General features: G+C 35.8%; 1 protein-coding gene across 1 annotated transcript; it reads left to right on the forward strand.

Moving 5' to 3' along the window:
• The first annotated feature begins 1,005 nt into the window (after positions 1 to 1,005).
• Positions 1,006 to 2,217, forward strand: LOC132622184 (probable calcium-binding protein CML44). Its single transcript, XM_060336739.1, has 2 exons — positions 1,006 to 1,172; positions 1,648 to 2,217. The coding sequence occupies exon 2, from the start codon at positions 1,653 to 1,655 to the stop codon at positions 2,136 to 2,138; it is 486 nt and encodes a 161-aa protein (XP_060192722.1). The 5' UTR covers positions 1,006 to 1,172; positions 1,648 to 1,652; the 3' UTR covers positions 2,139 to 2,217.
• Positions 2,218 to 23,272: the final 21,055 nt, after the last annotated feature.

Below are 23,272 nucleotides of genomic sequence, written 5' to 3' on the forward strand. Positions count from 1 at the left end.
TTATTTTTTTATTGGATATGATCGTATCTGCCTTTTCCGGCAAACATCCATTTTTTCAGCAAGCAAGCTGTGCTCCTTAGAAAATATTTCCAAAATATGTATAATATGTGCATAATTAGTGAGTATACGTTTATTGTACATTTATTATACACAAATAATACAACAATGACATATTTTCAATACACATGCTGTAGGGAAACATATTCGATACAACAACGATACACTTTCTATATATGATATATTTTTTGTACACATACTGTAGGGATACATATTTTATACAACAATGATATACAGTTTTTACACGAATGATAAATATATATATGCTGGAATTACTGTTAAAGACAACGAAATGAAATTATTTCAAAAAAGTTAAAAAAAAAATGTCTATTGAGCTTCTTAGTCCATTCAGTTGTCAATAGTTTGAGCCAAATGGCTACTTGTGTCTTTATATTTAGTAAGAGTTTGGCGTGTTGAGCGATAACTCATTGTTTAACCCATGCTGACCCAGCTCATTTCAACCTAAATAACCTTCAGACGAATTAATGATTGATTCATTTATTAACTTAATATATTTTAACCGGCCCAAACTTAACTCAAGTACTCAACCCGCCCATAACACCCCTACTACACCATGTATATGTGGATTCAAAAAATACTCATCATCTTTAATTTCCATTTTATGAATTGGTTTCACTTCGAATTAAGTCAACCCTATTGTAGAATCGTTCCATTCCCTCTGATAGCCGCAAACTAATCTCCTGGAGTTGATCAACGTTGACTTACTTATTCACGCTTAGCACGTCTTTTCCCTCTACTAATATTCTTTTACTTTTCTATGGCCTAAATTGACAAAGTAATGTTTTTCATGAGTAATCCACAGATTAAAATAAAAACAGTTCTAGTTAGTGTGTACCCAATACACTACAAGACGAAGATTTGGTCCATGGCTTATAGGATTAGGTTCCATTTTATATAAAGACATAACGAAATTCTTGGTTACATAGTAGAATCTAAGCAAAAGAGGAGAAAGGAGAATTCCACTTAGGGAATAAATTCTCCTTTCCCCATGTGTATGGATAAAAAGAACAAACCATAGAATTTCTTCAACCTGGTCTTCTCATCATTCTTTCAACCTAGAAGCTTCAAATTTTAATTTCCAAGGAAAGGACAATGTAAGTTTCCTACTATTTTAATTTGTTCTTCATAAACACTTGACTTAAGCACATCTATATATGTAATTTATGCAATAGAGTGCTCATTCAGACATTATTGTTAATTAGTTATGTCTTAAAATATTCCCTTGTATATTTAGGAAACTCATAATCCCTTTTAAGTTTAGGAAACCCATTGTTCTTATAGATTTGGGAAAGGAAACATATTGTCCTTGTAGGATTGGGAAAATCTTTTTTCTTATAGGTTTGGGACTACTTGGGATCTATATATCGAGGTTGTAGCTGGCGATTCATCATATTTGTACACTTCTTTGCCCGAGGATTAGATTTAGTCGAACCTCGTTAAATCCTTGTGTTATTTTTCTTCTCTATTTGCTTTGTGTATGGTTTTGTGCTAGTTAAGCTACAATCTTCCACAATAGATATTGTTGTTGTTATTCACGTTTTTCATTTGATAAACGTTTATTTTTTCTAGTTGCAATGTCTACTTTAAACGAAAGCCACGTCCAACGGATGTTCGACAAACTTGATGAAGATGGTGATGGACTAGTGAGCTTAGATGAGCTCAAAGGCCTTCTTGACAAGATTGGAGCTTGCACGGGCCTTGACGAGCTCCAATCTTTGGTAGGTAAAACGAGCTTTAACTTCATGGACTTCTTATTCTTTTACGAGGCCATGGTGAAGAAAAATAATGAGGAAAAGAGATCAAAAGAGGGCAATATTGATGATAATTTTGAAGATGATCTTGTTGAAGCATTCAAGGTGTTTGATTTGAATGGAGATGGCTTTATTTCTTGTGAGGAGCTTCAAAAGGTGTTGTCAAGATTAGGGTTGTGGGATGAGAAGGAAGGAAGTGATTGTAAGAACATGATTCACATGTATGATACTAACCTTGACGGAGTTCTTGATTTTGAGGAGTTCAAGAATATGATGCTGGTTTCCAATTCTGAGGGTATTTCATTGTAAATTATTGACTTTTTCATCTTTTTGAAACTTTCTTGTGAACATTGTTATGATGACATTTATGGATCATTAACTTCCTTCTTGTGTTAGGCTTCACATGCTTCATGGTAGGCAAGACTTGTATATTTGTTGGACAATTACAAAATCTCTTCAAATAAGTAGAATATTAAATACTTCCAATAAATTAGATATATATCCAACTTAACTACATTTCAGCAAAATAGCAGGTGCTTACGCACCCATTCTCGATCTTTGACACAAATAATTTATACGGAAAACTAGTGAACCATATTGAATTTGGGGTCACCCATTTGGATCACTCGGGTTCATGAATAAATAAGGACTATAACTAAAAGTCTCTGAACAAATGTAACTTATACCTATTCAGAAGAAGTTCCGAGCGATAGAACTTTATCTCAGTTTTCCTCCTGAACATTTCCTTCCTTTTTAAAAAAATAGAAAAACTCTCTTCCTCTAGTGAAGAATTTGCGTGGGAGATTCCTGAGAAGAACAAATTATTGAAATATTTTTCTGTAACTCAGGTGCATTTTAGATTGTGAATTTTTATAGTGTAATTCCTATTTACAATATGTGATTACGTTATCGACCATTGAAACTAATAGGAAGACTTCGATTCGAAAGAACTGTGTGTTGTCAATTTATTGTTTTCCTGCAAATAGAGATAAGTGTTGGGAATAAAATAGACCCGCAAAAATAATATTCACGGTATTAGTGATAAACGCGGAACACTGAGTTATGGTTAAATCAGCAAGAATAAAATGCAGCAATAATGACACCAAGATTTTACGTGGAAACCCTTCTGAATAAGGGAAAAACCACGGCCAAGAGGAGCAGCTGATATCACTATAGCGAGGAATTTTACACTGTGTAGTAACGAGTACAAATACTCCTAAGACTACTACACCCTCAAAAGAAATAACACTCTTTTGATTTTCCCACCTCACTACAATATCACTCACACTCTATTTTTCTTCATAGACTATTTTCTTACATAGTCTATGGTATACCTCACTTTGCTCTCACTCAGATGTATTGTCCGAGATTTTGGTGTATAGCAAATGATTTTGGTATGTTACAAATGAACCATAAGCTGCCTATTTATAGGAATGAATTTCCTATGATGAGGTAAGCGCTTACGTCACGAGTATGATGAGGTAAGCGCTTACGTCACGACTATGATGAGGTAAGCGCTTACGTCACGACTATGATGAGGTAAGCGCTTACATCACGAAAATGTGAACAAAAGAATTGGCTTGTTGGCCAATTCCACAATTGCTACAAATGTGATTTTGTCAAAGGAAGAAAAATCTTCCTTCCTTAAAATATGGGATAGGGGACTGGACCCCACAAATCTCCCCCTCCAGTCCTATTCACCTGAAGGAGGGTACACTGGCTTCTAATTTGAGTGCATGCCGATAAGTTCTTTGCACAATTCGAACTTGTCTCTCGGTACCGCCTTGGTCAGCATATCTGCAGGATTTTCATTCGTGTGAATCTTCTTGACTTGGAACAATTCGTTTTCCAATTGCTCACGAATCCAATGATATCTGACATCGATGTGTTTTGTTTTTCCCTGGATTTTCGAGAAATTTGCTAACAACACCGACTGTATGAGCAATATCTGGTCGAGTGCATACCATTGCATACATTAAACTTCCGACGGCAGAGGAATAAGGAATCTTGGCCATTCTCTCTTTTTCCTCTGTTGTTGTAGGACACATCTTTTTGCTCAATTTCAGATGACCAGGAAGAGGTGTGCTAACCCACTTAGCACTCTTCATATTGAAGCGCTCTAGTACACGTTCTATGTACTTTTTCTACGACAAATAAAGCTTTTTTTCATCTCTCGAACGAGTAATTCTCATGCCCAAAATCTGCTTAGCATGACCCAAGTCTTTCATTGCAAAAGACTTACTCAACTGTTTCTTCAACTCGTCAATCCTGGAAGCATTTTTGCCTACAATCAACATATCATCCACATATAGCAGAAGGATGATAAAGTCATCATCAGAAAATCTTTGTACAAACACACAGTGATCTGAAGAAGTCTTCTTGTAGCCTTGCTCCCCCATAACAGACTCAAACTTCTTGTATCACTGTCTGGGAGCTTGCTTCAATCCATATAGACTCTTCTTAAGTTTGCATACAAGATTTTCTTTACCTTTTGCCTTGAAGCCTTCGGGTTGTTCCATATAAATCTCCTCTTCTAAGTCACCGTGAAGAAAAGCAGTCTTCACATCCATCTGCTCAATCTCCAAATCAAGACTAGCAGTCAAACCAAGAACTGTCCGAATGGAGGACATTTTCACGACAGGAGAAAATATTTCGTCAAAGTCAATACCTTTCCTTTGACCAAATCCCTTAACAACCAATCTAGCTTTGTATCTGGGCTTCAAGTTGTGTTCTTTGGCTTTAACTTTGAACACCCACTTGTTCTTCAAAGCTCTCGTGCCCTTAGGCAAGTTCACCAACTCATAAGTATGGTTCTCACGCAGAGATTTCATCTCATCTTGCATGGCTTCAATCCATTGATCCTTGTGCTCATCTTCCATGGCCTCCTCATAACATTCAGGTTCTCCCCCATCAGTGAGTAATGCATAATCATTAGGTGAATAACGGGAAGAAGGAACATGCTGTCCAGTAGACCTTCTAAGTGGAATATCTGACTCATCCACAACTTCATGAGTAGGAGCATCTACCTCATCAATATCAGCATCATTATCATCATCAACATGCTGATCTGAAACATGATTCTGGGCATCACTATCGTCATCGAGCCCACCAACGTCATCAACATTTGTATGAGGGACTTGATCAAGATTAACTAAACCTTCAGAACTTGAAGATTTTATCTTCTCTGCTTTGTTAATATCTTCAATGGTTTGATCCTCCACAAAGATAACATCACGGCTTCTCACGACCTTCTTCTCAATTGGATCATATAGCCTGTAACCAAACTCATCAAGGCCATAACCAATGAAGATGCACTGCCTTGTCTTGGTAGCTAATTTTGACCTCTCATCTTTAGGCACATGTACAAAAGCTTTGCAACCAAACACTTTCAAGTGGTCATAGGAAACATCCTTGCCATACCAAACTCTGTGTGGAACATCACTTTGCAAAGCAACCGCAGGGGATAGATTAATAACATGTGCGGCGGTCAATAAAGCCTCACCCCAAAAGGAATTCGGCAACTTTGCTTCAGAAAGCAAACATCTGACTCTTTCCATCAAGGTCCTGTTCATCCTCTCTGCTAAACCATTAAGCTGAGGAGTCTTATGGTGTCTGATACCCTGTTGCTTGCAGTATTCGTCAAACGATCCACAATATTCACCACCGTTATCAGTACGAATACACTTCAGCTTCTTTCCAGTTTCTCTTTCAACTGAGGCCTGAAACTGCTTAAAGACACCCAACACTTGGTCTTTAGTCTTTAAGACGTAGACCCAAAGTTTCCTTGAGCAATCATCAATAAAGGTAGTAAAATAAAGTGCATCACCCAAAGTCCTTGTCTTCATTGGACCACATAAATCTGAATGCACCAACTCAAGCAACTCTGTCTTTCTTGAAGGAAGATAAGACTTGAAAGAAACTCTATTTTTTTTCCAGCCAAGCAGTGCTCACACTTTTCTAATTTAGCACTTTCGAAATTTGACAATAATTTATTTTTGGCCAGAACATTTAGTCCTTTCTCGCTAATGTGGCTAAGCCTCTTATGCCATAACGTTGAAGAGCTATTGCTCTCAACTGCATTCACCATATCAACACAGGTAGAGGCCGTAGTCCAGTATAGACCACGACGCTTTTCGCCACGAGCCACAATCATGGAACCTTTAGTAAGCTTCCACTTTCCAGCACCATTGGTACTGACATATCCCTCATCATCCAAAACACCAACAGAGATCAAGTGCAAACGAACATCAGGTGCATGCTTTACATTGTTTAAAACTAGTTTAGTTCCAGTACTAGTTTTCAAACAAATCGTTCCAACACCAGCCACCCTAGATATAGTCTCATTACCCATACTCAAAGTTCCAAAGTCACCCGGAGTATAGGATGAGAAAAATTCCTTCCTTAATGTCACATGAGATGCGGCACCACTGTCCACAACCCAGCTTGACTCATCACAAGCAATGTTTATCAGATCCGCATCAAGGACAGTAACAAGATCTTCTGTAGTGACAGCGGCAACACGATTGCCATCTTCTTTCTTTTCCTCCTTATCTCTATTTTCCTTTTTCAAAATCCAGCAGAACTTCTTTGTGTGCCCTTTTTTCCCGCAATGATAGCAATCCATATCTTTAAGTCTGCTTCTGGATTTGCTTCTATGATGTTCTCTATTTTGAGAACCACGATTCTTGCCTCTCCCCCTAGTGTCAGTCACCAAGACATCTGATGAGGAGGAACCTTGAGATTTTCTTATCATCTCTTCATTTAAAAGACTGCTCTTGGCAAGATCCATAGAGATCACACCATCCGGAGCAGAATTTGATAATGAAGTTCTAATAATTTCCCAAGAATCTGGTAGGGAACCAAGTAGAAACAAGCCTTGAATTTCTTCATCAAAATTAATGCCCATAGCAGATAACTGGTTCATGATCCCCTGAAAAATATTCAGATGATCTGTCATTGCGGAACCATCGTGGTATTTTAAACTCAGCATTTGCTTTATCAGAAACATCTTGTTGTTACCAGTTTTTCGAGCATACAAACTTTCAAGATGCTCCCATAGGGTCCGAGCATGTGTCTCTCCAGAAATATGGTTCAACACATTATCGTCAACCCACTGTCTAATAAAGCCGCAAACCTGCCGATGCAACAAATTCCACTCTTCATCTGATTTATTATCAGGCTTTTTATTTCCAAAGACGGGTTGATGAAAATTCTTGACATAGAGCAAATCTTCCATTTTGCCCTTCCAAATGGCATAATTTACGCCACTCAAAGTAACCATTCTACTAGTGTTGGCTTCCATTGTTTATCACAAATACAAATACTCATACAGAACCTTGGCTCTGATACCACTTGTTGGGAATAAAATAGACCCGCAAAAATAATATTCACGGTATTAGTGATAAACGCGGAACACTGAGTTATGGTTAAATCAGCAAGAATAAAATGCAGCAATAATGACACCAAGATTTTACGTGGAAACCCTTCTGAATAAGGGAAAAACCACGGCCAAGAGGAGCAGCTGATATCACTATAGCGAGGAATTTTACACTGTGTAGTAACGAGTACAAATACTCCTAAGACTACTACACCCTCAAAAGAAATAACACTCTTTTGATTTTCCCACCTCACTACAATAGCCTCGATTCGAAAGAACCGTGTGTTGTCAATTTATTGTTTTCCTGCAAATAGAGATAAGCACCTAATCTGTGGAAATGGCAGTGGGTGCGCTGTTTAAAGAAATGAAGAAAAAATTAGTACTCCTTTTCTTGTTGTAAATATTAGAAATTCCTTCGTTTAGGCATTTAGGAATTAGGATCTTCTTAATTTATGTGTGTGAGAGCTCCTCAGGTGTTCCTTATATATACTTGTATCGAAATTGCATCAAGTAGCCAAATGTAATTCAGGACACTATTTAAAACATATTTAGTTTGTAAAACTTAGTATTTAATTTTTAATTAGATTTGACAAACGTCATATTGCTCTCATCCTCCTCTCCTTTCTTTAGATCGTCGAACTGAAGTTTTAAACTTTTATAGCCCAACTTCAGACTTGCTTAACTTCCAAAATCAAACTTTAGGCTTTAATTTCAGGTCTGAACTAATTTGACTTTGGTAGTTCAAACTTCAATTTTTGGATCCAAAGTTTGGAACTTCAACCATACGGGTTTGAAGTTTGAAATTTCAGATTTGATGTTTGAAACTTCAAACCCAAGATCCGAAAGTTTGGTTATGAGGTGCCTAGATTTTAAATATTTTGTAAATTTCGATTATGTTTTAAATAGTAGTCCAAAAAGCGACTATTTGTGTGATTCGCCTGGTTATGGATGTAGACCACATGTTTAAAATAATACGACTTGGATCTTATGTTAAACATCAAATAATAAAATTCAAAGTAACATTGCATTTATTAAATGAGAAATAGTAAAATACAAATTCCCAAAAAAAATAGTAAAATACATGTTAATAGACTACACTAATAAAAATGATAAATATTGAGCAAATATAAAAATACATATGTGTTGGTAAAAGAAGGAAAACTAAAGAACCATTTTGCATCCTATAGATATCACAACAGGATAAGGAGCAAAGCGCTAAACATACAAATGGAGGAAAAAGGTTAAGAATATAATGTAATTGCAAGGTCCACGCTTTTAAAAGTTATGGACACAAATGGTATACGTCTATACAGTATTTTGTATATAATATGCCTGTTAGATAATATTTTGTCAAGATTAATCTTCACCTCAACCTTCAGGTAATAAAGTGTCACATATTTATCATGATATGTATTAAGTATTCACTGCTATAATTAAATCATTTAATTTGGTATAAATATCAAACAAATATAATTTTTTTACTATTTGTGATATAGTGATTAATTGGATACCCAAGACACCTATTCTTTCCTGAGAATAGCTTCTACGATGAAAGGCATAAAAATATGTTTGGTTTCACAAATCTCACTCCACTGACCATATTAAACTCATTTTTGTTGAACGAGCAGCTACAACATCACATTTAACACCTCAACCTGTCATGACTCACCTTTAAGGAGAAAATAGTTACTCAGACAATCAGACGAAGTATTTACACCAAACTACATTAATTTATCAATATGATTAGTGGTGAAAGAAATTTATCATCTTGGTGTAATCAAGCTCTTAACAATCAAAATGCTTTAAAAAGTCATAGCTAGAAATTCCACTTTCCTTGTATTTTAATTGTACCATTCTATATGAATTTATTAATTATATAAAGTCAAACAGCATTTTAAATATGATATTTTTCAAATATTCTCTAAAATAACTTTAAGAAATCTGATCTTTAGCTAGACCTGAGGAGCACTCTATCTAGAAAGGATATTCCATAAAAAAAAAAAAAAAAAAAAAGGACTTGTATTACATGTGCCAGCCAGTCTAAAATATTATTCTATGGGCACACGTAATGCACGCGAAACTGTAATGTCATACTCAATTACCAAAGAATTGAAAAATATAAAAAGTAAGAAGTGTTATGAAATATAGAATAGATGTCCACTACACAAATATAATGTCTCTTCCATTATCTTCCACCATATTAATGGTTCTTCCATTATCTTCCACCATATTAATGGTTCTTCCATTATCTCATATATTGAATGCATATGTAGCACTATAAATAGAGGCATAAGTTTTCATATGTAATGTACTTGAAACACATTTTGGAAGAATAATAAAATCTCTCCTCTTTATCACTCTATGTTTATAGTTTTCATCCTTTAATATTATTACTCTTTTAGCTTCATTTTATAACACGTTATCAGCACGAGACTCTGCCGTTCCGAGCAAATACTTTAAAAGCCTCGAAGGTATTGACTTTCTATTTCCCTTTACTAATGGCAAATCTTACTAAACGTGAATTTGTAGTCTTAGATATATCCGGCAATAGCTATATGTTTTGGATTCTTGATGCCGAAATTCACCTTAATGCGATGGGTCTGGCAGACACCATCAAAGATAAAAATGAGGCATCAAACCAAGACCGTGCCAAGGCAATGATATTCCTTCGCCATCACCTTGATGAGGACTTGAAAATGGAATATCTCATTGTTAAAGATCCTCTTACTCTGTGGAATAATTTAAAAGATAGATATGACCACCTGAAGATGGTCATACTTCCACAAGCACGTTTTGATTGGCTCCATTTAAGGCTACAAGATTTTAAATCTATTAAAGCATATAATTCTGTCATGTTTAAAATTATTTCTCAGTTGAAATTATGTGGTGAAAATATCACTGATCATGATATGCTGGAGAAAACATTCTCCACTTTTCCTGCCTCGAGTATGCTCCTGCAGCAGCAATACCGAGAAATGAAGTTCAAGAAATATTCTGATCTAATCGCACATCTTCTAGTGGCTGAACAACATAATGAATTATTAATGAAAAATCATGAAAGCCGACCCACTGGTACTGCCCCATTCCCTGAAGTGAATGAGGCAAATTTTCGCCATTCTAGGCGTGGAAGAGGTCGTGGCCCCAGTCGTGGTCATGGCCGTGGTCAAGGAAGAAATTTTAATCATGATTCTCGTCTTGCACCAAATAATACCCTTCACCACCAGCAGTGTAAAAGGAAGGATGAAAAGTATGAAACTGGGCAAAAGAAAAATTCAGAAAATAAATGCTTCCGATGTGGAGGAAAGGGGCACTGGTCACGTACCTGTCGTACGCCAAAGCACCTAATTATGCTGTATCAAGCCTCTCTCAAAAGGGCAAAAAAGGATGCCGAAGAAAATTTTATTTCTGAAGATAATGTTGAGGCCATGCATCTAGATGTGGCAGATTTCTTTGAACTCCCTGAAGGAACAATAGATCATTTGATCGGTGATGGATCTGTAAAAACTTAGATATTTCATACATGTCGTTTGTATGTAGTTATGTTTCCATGTTTATGTAAATGAAGTGTGTGCAATGTTTTGTTTAAATAGTAATATATGTAATAAAATGTGTGTAATGCTTTGCCTAATCATAATATCTACTTCGATATTCACTTTATCTATTATTTCATTTTGAAGAATCTATGGAAATTCCTCAAATTTTATTTGGATCAATGACCAATCATGAAGATATTTGTGTGATTGATAGTGGAACAACACATGCCATATTCAAAGATGAGAAATACTTTTCTCACTTGCGTAGAAAAAGGGGAAATATTAATACAATTTCTGGCAATTCGAAATTGATTGAAAGCTCCGGAAGAGCTACTATATTTCTGACTAAGGGGACGAAACTTGTTATAGAAGATGCATTATTCTCTTCTAAATCCCCAAGAAACTTGTTAAGTTTCAAAGATATCTGCCGTAATAGATATCACGCTGAGACATTAAACGAAATAAATGATGAATATCTTGCCATTACAAAGAATGTCTCCGGCCAGAAATATGTTTTGGAGAAATTTCCAACTTTGTCTTCTGGTCTGTATTATGCAAAAATTAGTACAATTGAAGCACACTCGATCGTAAACCAGAAGTTTAATGATTCAAGTACTTTTGTGCTTTGGCATGACCGAATAGGTCACCCTGGATCAATAATGATGAGACGAATTATTGAAAATTCAAATGGGCATTCACTTAAGAACCTGAAGATTCTTGAAAGTGGTGAATTTTCATGTGCTGCTTGTTATCAGGGTAAGTTGATAGCTAAGTCATCACCAATGAAAGTTGACATTGAATCCCCTGCTTTTCTAGAACGTATACATGGGGATATATGTGGACCTATTCATCCACCTTGTGGGTCATTCAGATATTTTATGGTCCTAATAGACGCATCTTCAAGATGGTCTCATGTGTGCCTCCTATCGTCTCGAAACCTGGCGTTTGCGAAATTATTGGCACAAATAATACGCTTAAGGGCACAGTGTCCAGATTATCCCATTAAGGCTATACGCCTCGATAATGCCGGAGAATTTACGTCTCAATCTTTTGATGATTATTGTTTATCAGTTGGGATAAAAGTTGAACATCCTGTAGCACATGTTCATACCCAAAATGGTCTTGCTGAGTCATTTATTAAACGACTACAATTGATAGCAAGACCACTACTTATGAAAACACGGTTGCCCACTACCGTCTGGGGACATGCTATCTTACATGCAGCATCTTTTATTCGTCTCAGACCGACTCATTATAATAAATACTCCCCGTCACAATTAGTATTTGGTCATGAACCAAATATTGCTCATCTCCGAATCTTTGGTTGTGCTGTATATGTGCCTGTAGCACCACCACAGCGTACTAAGATGGGCCCCCAAAGAAGGTTAGGTATATATGTTGGGTTTGAATCACCCTCTATTATTCGCTATCTTGAGCCATTGACGGGAGATTTATTCACTGCCCGATTTGCAGATTGTCGATTTGATGAAATAAATTTTCCACAATTAGGGGGAGAGAGAAAAGAAATCAAAAGAGAAATTGTGTGGAAAGTTCCATCACTATCTCATTTTGATCCACGTGCCCCCATATGTGAACAGGAGATCCAGAAGATCATTCACTTGCAAAAAATAGCAAATCAAATGCCAGACACCTTTACTGATTTGAAAAGGATAACTAAGTCACATATCCCTGCAGAGAATGTGCCTATCCGAATTGATGTCCCAAAGGGAAAATCTACTAGTGTCATAGCCTCTGAATCTCATGCACGCCTGAAGCGTGGTAGGCAATTGGGTTCTAAGGATAAAAATCCTAGAAAAAGAAACACGAAAAATGATCAAAATGACACTATGAAAGAATATCATGAAGATATTCAAGATCTGACTAATCCTGATACTCCTGAAGATATTAGGGAACCCGAGACTCAAGTAAATAAAGAACTATCATTGAGTTCTTCTGGTGATGGGATAAATTTGAATCGATCGAAGATTATGGTGGATAATGTTTTGCATATAATGTTTCACTAAATATTATGAAAGACATTGACGATCAGGAACCCCAATCTGTCGAAGAATGTCGACGGAGATATGATTGGCCAAAATGGCAAGAGGCAGTTCAATCAGAATTGAATTCACTTGCCAAATGTGAGGTTTTTAGACCTGTAGTCCAAATGCCTACTGGTGTAAAACCAATTGGCCATAAATGGGTTTTTGTGCGAAAAAGGAATGAGAGAAATGAAATTGTGAGATACAAGGCACGCCTTGTTGCACAAGGATTCTCTCAACGAGCCGGTATCGACTATGAAGAAACATATTCACCCGTTATGGATGGCATAACATTTCGATATCTCATCAGTTTAGCTGTACATGAAAACCTTGAAATACATCTGATGGATGTGGTTACAGCTTACCTTTATGGCTCACTTGATAATGAAGTCTATATGAAAATTCCTGAACGATTTAAAATGCCTGAAGCAATTAACGCAAAGTCTCGGGAGATGTATTCAATCATATTATAAAGATCGTTGTATGGTCTAAAACAATCAGGGCGCATGTGGTACAATGTCCTCAGTGAATACTTGGTAAAAGAAGGTTATATAAATGATGCCATTTGTCCATGTGTTTTTATTAAGAAAACAAAATCAGAGTTCATTATAATCGCTGTTTATGTTGATGACATAAACCTAATTGGAACTCCAGAAGAGCTCCAAAAGGTGATTGAATATTTAAAGAAAGAATTTGAGATGAAAGATCTGGGAAAAGCAAAACTTTGTCTTGATTTGCAGATTGAACATTTGACAGATGGGATCTTTATCCATCAATCTGCTTATACCGAAAAGGTTTTAAAACGATTTTACATGGACAATACGCATCCTTTAAGTACTCCAATGATTGTTCGCTCACTTGAAGTGAGTAAAGATCCGTTCCGACCTCAAGAAGAAAATGAAGAGCTTCTTGGTCCTAAAGTACCATATCTTATTGCAATTGGTGCACTTATGTATCTTGCTAACGCTACAAGACCTGACATAGCGTTCTCTGTTAATTTGCTAGCAAGATATAGCTCTTCTCCTACACGAAGACATTGGAACGGAGTTAAGCATATATTGCGATATCTGAAGGGAACTAGCGATATGGGTCTGTTTTATACTAACAAAGGTAGTACAGATCTTGTTGGTTATGCAGATGCAGGTTATTTATCTGATCCACATAAAGCTCGATCTCAAACAGGCTATCTGTTTACATGCGGAGGTACTTCTATATCATGGCGATCCACAAAGCAGTCCATTGTTGCTACTTCTTCGAATCATGCTGAGATAATAGCTATTCATGAAGCAAGTAGAGAATGTGTGTGGTTGAGATCAGTGATACATTTCATCAGAGAAAGATGTGGCTTGAAGTGTGATACAAAATTACCCACAGTATTATATGAAGATAATGCTGCATGCATAGCTCAATTAAAAGGAGGATTTAAAAAAGGAGATAGAACGAAGCACATTTCACCAAAGTTATTTTTCACACATGATCTCCAGAAGAAAGGTGATATTGATGTGCAACAAATTAGTTCAAGTGACAATCCTGCAGATTTGTTCACCAAATCTTTGCCAACTTCACTCTTGAGAAGATGATATTCAAGATTGGAATGCGAAGACTCCGACATCTGAATATTGGTCTTCGTCAGGGGGAGTGAAATACGCGTTGTACTCTTTTTTCCTTAACCAAGTTTTGTCCCATTGGGTTTGTCATACCCCATTTTAACCGGGGTTAAATTAGAAGTACGACATATTGGAGATTCCTATTGGTTTTATTTCAAGGAGTCGCCACCTAATTATTTATGGTGAATTAGGACACCTAAATTTATTAAAGTTATTTTAAAGTTAACTCTGTTTAAGGTCTGCGAAACTTAAGATTCTAGGTAAGGGTTCAATTAGTCTAAAGGGAAGGTATTAGACACCCTTTAAGACCCATTAACAATGGTTAACCGACCGGACTTATAATTAATTAGGCTAAGTGTAAATATAGTATTATAGAAAAAGAAAGTAGCTTTGGAAGTATGGCTAAAGTAATAGATAGACATATAAGAATGCTATTAAAAATAGAACTTGTAGAAAATATTAATTTGTATAAAAGAGTACTTTTAATGTTATTTTGAAATACGACTTATAAATGTTGTTAAGGTTTTAAACGAAAGTATAATAATGTTGTTTAAAATAATACTTGTAGAAAACATAACAATTTGCGTAAAAGAAGATTCTAAATGTTAAATGAGTCTTAAAGATATTGCTAAGGCTTTAAATGAAAACATAGTAATGTTATTCAAAAATAAGATTTGTAAAAAAATGGGATGATTTACCTATGAATAATAGCCTTTTAAAAGATAATTTTGACAAATGTGATCTTTAGATAAAAATGATGTTATATGAATATGGTGGTGTACAAATGTCCAGACTTATATTCTTAAATATGATGAAAAGGCCATGAATTTCTTTCTATTTTTTTTTTCACTCTTATTTAGCATTATTTGGGCTAAAATATGCATGATTGGAAAATGTATTCATAAAATGTACTTGAATTTATATTTGCGTATTAGTGACGTTTTGAAATTTCTAATACAGTAAGAATGAAAACATGATCTTAATTCAAAATATGTGCTTATGGCTTCGTCCTTGAAAATCAATGGCTTTAATATAGATAAATATTATAGACACTATAAATAAATTAATATGGAAGAAGAAAACGAAACTAAGGAATTAATTATTGTTTCTTCCTACCCATTTTTGCTAAAACCCGCTAATTCCGCTAAGGCTCACCTAATCTAAACAGATAAAACAAATAAAGTGTTAGTCGTGTAATTACAAATTAAATGCACAAATAAAAAAAATAGGAGAATAAAATGTTTGAAATGGGCTCAACCCGTTGAGGACTGTTGCTGTTCACGTTTATTGGGCTTAGGCCCAGATTTTTATTTCCTTGTTTGGCTGCGGATTGGCCGCCACTATATGAGGGCTGACTTGAGAGGAGTTGTGTTGGGCTTTTGGCCCAACGCCAAAATGCGGGAGAAGATGACTCGTATGCGAGATGTCATGCAAAAAAATGAAAATAAAAGGATTAGTACGCAATCAATAAATAAGGCTAAACAATGTATAATGTAAATTTGAAACAACCAATGGATTATGTATACATTGTGTATATTTAAGTATGTCTCATGTGTTGAAAAAAAAAGAAAGAAAGAAACTAGAATATCAGTGGGTTCCAACAGAAATTCGACTATGCCAAAAAAGGAATATCAGTGGAACACGAGAGGTTCCAACCAACCAACTATGCCACTCGTCAACACTTCAATAGATTTTCCAACTTTGAGCTAGACAATGCTGACCCAAATAACTTATACGATAACTGCAAGTTCAAATTTAATGAGAACACAGTGACCTATGCTTTGAACACACACACAAGCTAAATCTACAAACCAATAGCCATACATTGTTAGCTTAAAGGAAATCTAGGCAAAGCAGCAGCCTCTTGAAACAGATTTTAACGTTTAGAAACATATCAAATCAAGCTCTTCAAACACCAACCAAGATTAAATGAAAACAATTGCAGCCCGTGACTAAAAAAGAATATGTTTACTGAAAATATAGAAGTTGACCAGAGGGAAAGGATATACCATTAACGTATCCACTAGACTAAATAGGAAATTAACATTGCACTTAAAACAAGATAAACAAACTGGATCTTAACTGAACATGATCAGTGTGCTAGTCAGGGCATAAATGCTATGCCAAACAAGTAATGAGATTAACTATACTAAGCACAATCACTAAATTAAACAAACAAAAAAAAACCTGAATACTGCGCACATAACTGAACTATCTAAAAAATGGACATGATAAACAGAATTAAACAAACACAGCCCCACAGCACACAGAGGAAAGTAAAAAAAGAATGCAGAAGATATAGAAGGGAATAGAGTATTAGACAACACAAAGCCTATATAGCTTCCTATAAAACTGCCCCAAACACGCATTAACCCACACTAGAAACATGTACTTTTGCAAGATTCATAAAAATTCTTATTGTGACAAAGCAAAGAAGACTCAAACCATAAACTCATAAGACTTTTTACTGCAATAACGAAACGAAGAATAACTACCTAAACACTCATTTTATTTTACGGATAAAGGAGTTGAAGGTTGCAGATGAACAGGCAGAAGCTAAACTGGACTCGAAATGCCTTTCCACACTTTGCCATTCTACAGATCCTTAAAGGCCTCCACAAATTAAGAATTAAGGTCTAAAACCACAGCTACAGTAGGGGATTAACAAACTGGAAACTACCCTTTTTCTTTTAAAGAAAACATGCTATTGACACGAGGTGCAGATTCAACTTGTTTTGAAGGAAAGGAAAAAGAAACACAGAATCTGTCCTTAATTCAAAAGATTTAAAATCAATTCTATACTCAAAGAGAATAAACCAAATAAGTAGTTGTTGCACTCATAAAGCAGTTTTAGAAGGCGAAAGTCCTGTTTTCATCACCTTTTCACTCTAATGTACAAATTCAGGCAGCGTACTTCGAATGCACTGAGCTATCTTAGGATCTTCCAAATAAATTTTCAACCTCACAGCCACATTTCTTATCAGCTATCTTAGGCAAACACACACATGGACAACTTCCTTTTTTTTAAATCAGCAGTCAAATACAAGACAAGGAAACATACTTCGTCTAATCCCCATATTAGATGTTCAATCAAAATGCACATTAACATCTGCCTTTATCCAACTTAAAACGGATATTTGATCTTGCTAAACATGCTTTCAACAATTAATAAAGTACATTGCACACATGTGAATAAACTACAAACACATTAAGAATATAAACCAGCTTGAAACATAGAAAATAATGGCCACACACAGCCTTAAGACTGCTAGTAATGTGCTAGTATTTACCCAAACGACACAGTGGGGATCAAATTATCCACTCGAGTAAAACATTACATTTTTTGATATGCTTAAGCTAATGAATAGCACTCGGGCATTTAAGCACAAACAGACAGAAGTTGAACTATCATACACTTAAAATAAAACTCAGAACCAATCATGTACTGCACCTAGCCATTTATACTACCTGAATCCATATGAACAAACCAGATCATAAACAGAGCACGCTCTGAACCAACCGACCCAGTTTAACCCACGCAAAATAGTTGTCATTAGTCTAAATCTGATTTTTCCAACTTAAACCCAACTATTGCATGCTAACATAGGTGGATGAACTGAAACAGAACTAACTTGTATGCTAGTCCACATCAAGGCCAAATTAACCAACTAATTTATACCCTGGACATATATGAAACTTCACAGGCCTAATCCAAACAGAAACCAACACAACATCTATTACCACTAACAACTATTAAACTAATCCATCAGCTAACTAATAAGTATATAAACATATAAAACACATAAGATAACAGGAAACATTTAATTCACCGATAGATACATAAAGCAGAGATGTTTACTGACCTTTTGTTGGTGCAGTGAATCGGGGGCGTTGAGGCCTCAAATCTAATCTCGTTGGGAACAGATTAGGAATCGATACAAATGAGTCCAAAATCTCTGTCTTGGTCAAAGTCCACCAAGACAGAGCGAATGTTTAACGGTCTTAAAGTTAGAACGATAATCGAACGAATGAAAGTTGTAAAATCTAAGGATTTCTGGAAAATTTGAGGCGATTAGAACTTGTGTTTTGTAGGGGAATTTTGGGGTTCCAGATCTTGTGATTATCCAGTCTGTTCTTCCCTTTTTAGTTGATTTCGGGTTCCATGTCCCTCAAAACCATTGACAAATCCCCCCCCCCCCCCCCCAAAGATACTGAATGAATCCCCCCCAAAATCTGAAAATCGATCCCCTTTTTATGGGAAAAATGGAGGAGCGGAGGAAGAGGAGCGTAGGTGAGTGGAGAGAGGGGTCGTCGGTGTTGAGTGGGGTAATGGTGTGTGGAGTGTGGGAGCGGGGTGCGTAGTGGTAGGGTAGAGAGAGGAGTGAGGTGGGGTAGGGGAGCGTGGTGTGGGGTGCGGCGGCGTTGAGTGGGGAAGGGAGCGGGAGAGAGGGAGATGAGGCGGAGAAAAAAAGAGAGAGAGAGAGATGAGGCGGAGGAAAAAAAAAGAGACAGAGATTTAGGGTAAAAAAAAATAAGTGGGCTGGACCGGGTCGGGTAAAATATGTGGGCTGGTCCGAAAATAATCAAATATGGACTGGTGGGCTGATTTATTTCAATGGGTAATGGGCTGGGTATTTAAAATGTGGGTTGATTATTTGGGTAGGGGAATAACATTGTATTTTAAGTCATTAATTTGGCTGAAAATTGTTGATCCTTCTTCCTCTATTTAATTATTTTTGGGCTTCTAATTTAATAACTAGTACAACATATACTATGTAAAGACAATTAATAATTAATATGTAGAAAAATAAAGATTTTATTAAGTATTGTCTTGTAATTAATTTAACAATTCCAAACCCGAAAATGACACGACGACGGACATTTAAAATCTGCGATAAAGTAATGCTCGTGATGTTGAAAAATAAACGTAGCGAAAAATAATAGTAGTGACATAACCATAAAGTATTTAGCTTGTCAATAAATTTAGAAGCCCCGAGTAAATAAATTGAAATAGAGGAGGGACAAAATTGGGTGTCAACAGGGTTTTCTTGGTAAGGTTTTTAATGAGGCAGCTCTCAAAGCGTATTACTAGATATGTGTACTCTTTTTCCTTCATTGAGGCTTTTTCCTAATAAGGTTTTTAACGATACACATCATCTATGGACATCCAAGGGGGAGTGTTATGAAATATAGAATGGATGTCCACTACACAAATATAATGCCTCTTCCATTATCTTCCACCATATTAATGGTTCTTCCATTATCTTCCACCATATTAATGGTTCGTCCATTATCTCATATATTGAATGCATATGTAGCACTATAAATAGAGGCATAAGTTTTCATATGTAATGTACTTGAAACACATTTTGAAAGAATAATAAAATCTCTCCTCTTTGTCACTCTATGTTTATAGTTTTCATCCTTTAATATTATTACTCTTTTAGCTTCATTTTATAACAAGAAGTTGATTGTTTTGAAATTTAGAGGATTGGAATTTAGTTAGAAAATAAAAAGGATTCCCAATTGGATCCATAGATAAATATTCTAAGTCCTTGGTCTGGCGGCCCCTAATAGCTCAGAGATCCACTCTTTCGATAAACAACGAATATTAGTTTGTTAATCCACAAACTTGTTATGTTGATTATTAGTCTTTGGTAAGTTAAACATGTATAATTAACGAATTTTCTAGGGAAAATTCATGTTCAGGGAATAGTTTATCTAGGCATGGTTACTATTATATCCTGACAATTTTTGTAATAAAGATATAATGGTGACTGTTAAGAATCAACTTCGGACCTATATTATTGATGTCTGTAATGCTGATGAAAAGCTCTCCAATTTGAAAGGACTTGGTGATCTTTGTGAAGAACTAGTTAAGACAAAAGAAGCATTTGAATTATTCATTTGCTTTTCGTCTTATGAAATTTGTTTTGCTTCTATTAGTTATTACTGCTACAGTTGAAAAGAGCGGCGAAGAAATACATCAAATAGTGAATTACAAAACTAAATGAATGAAGAATTCATGAGCGGTCGTTTGGTGCCTTGTGTAGAAAGAAAAATATTTAACACCATTTCTTATTAGACTTAATAAATACACTTCAGGAAATGAAAACTCATAAAGTACAATTATAGTACTGTGTTTAATTATTTTTTATTAACAAAACTGATCAGTTTACTTTTTGTTCTATATTTTGGGTTATATCCCATAATTATACTCAGATACTTCAAGATGACGCTCCTTATAATAGAAATGAAGAAGACAAACATTGTACAGAAATTTATGTGTATATTCATCTGTGAAAATACCCCTATTTATACAACTCTATATATACAAAGAATAATTGGAAAAGAAAAATAGTATTTACACTTGTCTATTTTCTATTCATCTACAACTAACAAGAAGTAACTAATTTATTCTTCTATGTGTGTCATTCACGTCCTCATACAACTGCAGTCAACTATAGTAGTGTGCATCTGTATGTTGTAGATTATATCCAGCAAAGATCTCAATCAATGGCTCTTATTTTGACATGTTGTTTTCTACTTTTTGCATTTTGACTGAGGTTAAAATTCCTAATCTTCAGACAAATTCGTTGACTCCGAAAACTCATTTGCTTCGTTTTTCTTCTTCGTTTCATTTTCTTCTCTTTCATTCTTTCGATCTTCTCCATTTCGTTTTTTAAGTGTTTGTTTCTCCAATATCCCCCCCTAAAGTTGGAGGGGAGAGAAATGACGCCCAACTTCCCTAAAGCAGATCTGTGCGACACTCCTGGGAGTGGTTTGGTAAAGAAATCAGCAAGTTGAGCAGCCAAAGGGACAAAAGTATGTGAGATGAGGCTAGAGAGGAATTGTTGCTTTACAAAATGGCAATCCAATTCCACATGCTTAGTACGTTCGTGGAAGATAGGATTCTCAGTGATATGAATTGCTTCCTGAGTATCGAAGTGAACAGGGATAGGTAGTGGCGATAGGATAGAGAGATCAATGAGAAAGCGAGTCAAGCAAGTAATTTCGGCTGTAACTCGACACATAGATCAATATTCTTCTTCGGCAGAAGCAAGTGAAATTGATATTTGTTTCTTTGATTTCCAGGAAACCAATGAACCTCCTCAACTGGGTGAGGGCTAGGGGTGGGCATGGTATAGTATATACCGATTACCATACCAAAACCACGGTCGGTATTTGGTATGCATTTTTTAAAAAATATTGGTTACATATACCAAATACCATACCGAAGTATATAGTTACATATACAATTCATATATATTAGTATTAAAATACTAACTATATAATCTAGTATTAGTACAAAATTAAACTGTTTAGATGTTGAAATTTTGACTAATTAAACTTGATTGAAATTCTCTTTTTGTCTAATTGATTTACGAAGGGGATTGCTTGTGCTTTCTTTTGAATATTTTTACATTTGTCCTTATATGAGTATAAATTAGTCAAAATTGGACAAACTATGGTTATCGATTTATCGTACCATAAAATATCAAAGCAGAACTTCAAAATACTGAATCATACCGAATTAATTTGATATGGTAATGGTATAGTATTCTTAAAAATCGAAATTACCATATCGAAGTTTCTAATACCGTATCATGCCCACCCCTAGTGAGGGCAAACCTGTGGGAAATTTCATATAAACTTCTTCTTGTGAATCCCTATGTAGGTATGCATTATCCACATTTAGTTGAAAAATAGGTCATTGCTTCTTTACTGCCACTGCAAGAAGATACCTGATGGTAGTCATCTTAACAATAGGGGAGTATGTCTCATTATAATCAATCCTTCCCCTTTGAACATCTCCCCTAATAACAAGTCTAGCCTTTAATCTTTTCACAATTCCATCTGATAAATGTTTCACCTTGTAAACCCACTTGCCAGGAAACGCCTTTTTACCAAGTGGTAAGAGAACAACTTTCCATATTTTATTCCTTTCCAGTGCATCTATCTCCTTAAGCATAGCTTCCCTCCGACCAGAGAGATTGACAGCCTGAGTATAACTTGTAGCTTCTGAAATCTGAGAGATAGAATTAAGAATGTGTTGGTTTTGAGAGGATAAGTCTGAAAAAGAAAATGTAGAGGGATGAACATGTTTGGTAAAACACGCCCTAGTGACATTGGTAAGAATGAGATTGGCACAAATGTGTCATCTAGGTAACCAGGTCTCTTAGAAACTCTTCAGTTCTTCTAGGAGGGGGAGTAGGTGAAGAAGAAGCAGGAATTTGAAAAGGTATAGGAAAGTAAGAAATAAAGGAAGGTTAGTGAGGAGAATGTGAAACCATGGGAGAAACAGGAAAGGAAAGAGGTGAATGAGATGGTGGATGAGAAATAGTTGAAGAATGAGTACAGTAGGATGGGGTGGAAGCACTAGTGGTTCTTAATGTGAGGGAGAAGAAGCAGGACTGAACCTAGAATCAGTGATGGAGCTGATAGGCAAAAAATCAGTGTCATCATTAACAATCTCGAAAGAAGCGGGAAAAATAGATGCCTGATGTTCGAAAAGATAAGCAAATAGAAATATATCCTCATGAAAGTGAACATCCCTTGAGACAAATATCTTCTTAGTATCCAAATCCAAACACTTAAAACCTTTTTGAGTGTCAGGATATCCCAAAAAAAACATAAGGTTTGGTCCTAGGTTCAAATTTTCCTCTATGTGATGCCATAGTGGTAACGACCTGTTTGGCCATTACCGTAATTTCCTCGAGGTTTGCGTCCCAGGACGTCTTTTGATCAGTGTTGCGTAATCATGCATAGAAATTATCCTATTAAATTAATCTGCAACTACGTTAGAAATGTATAAAAATCGTAAAGGACCACTGGGCCCAGTTAAGCGCTATAGCGGCTAGGAGACCGCCAAAGCGCTACCGCC

The sequence above is a fragment of the Lycium barbarum genome, chromosome 2, assembly GCF_019175385.1.
Source record: "Lycium barbarum isolate Lr01 chromosome 2, ASM1917538v2, whole genome shotgun sequence".
Lineage (NCBI taxonomy): Eukaryota > Viridiplantae > Streptophyta > Magnoliopsida > Solanales > Solanaceae > Lycium > Lycium barbarum.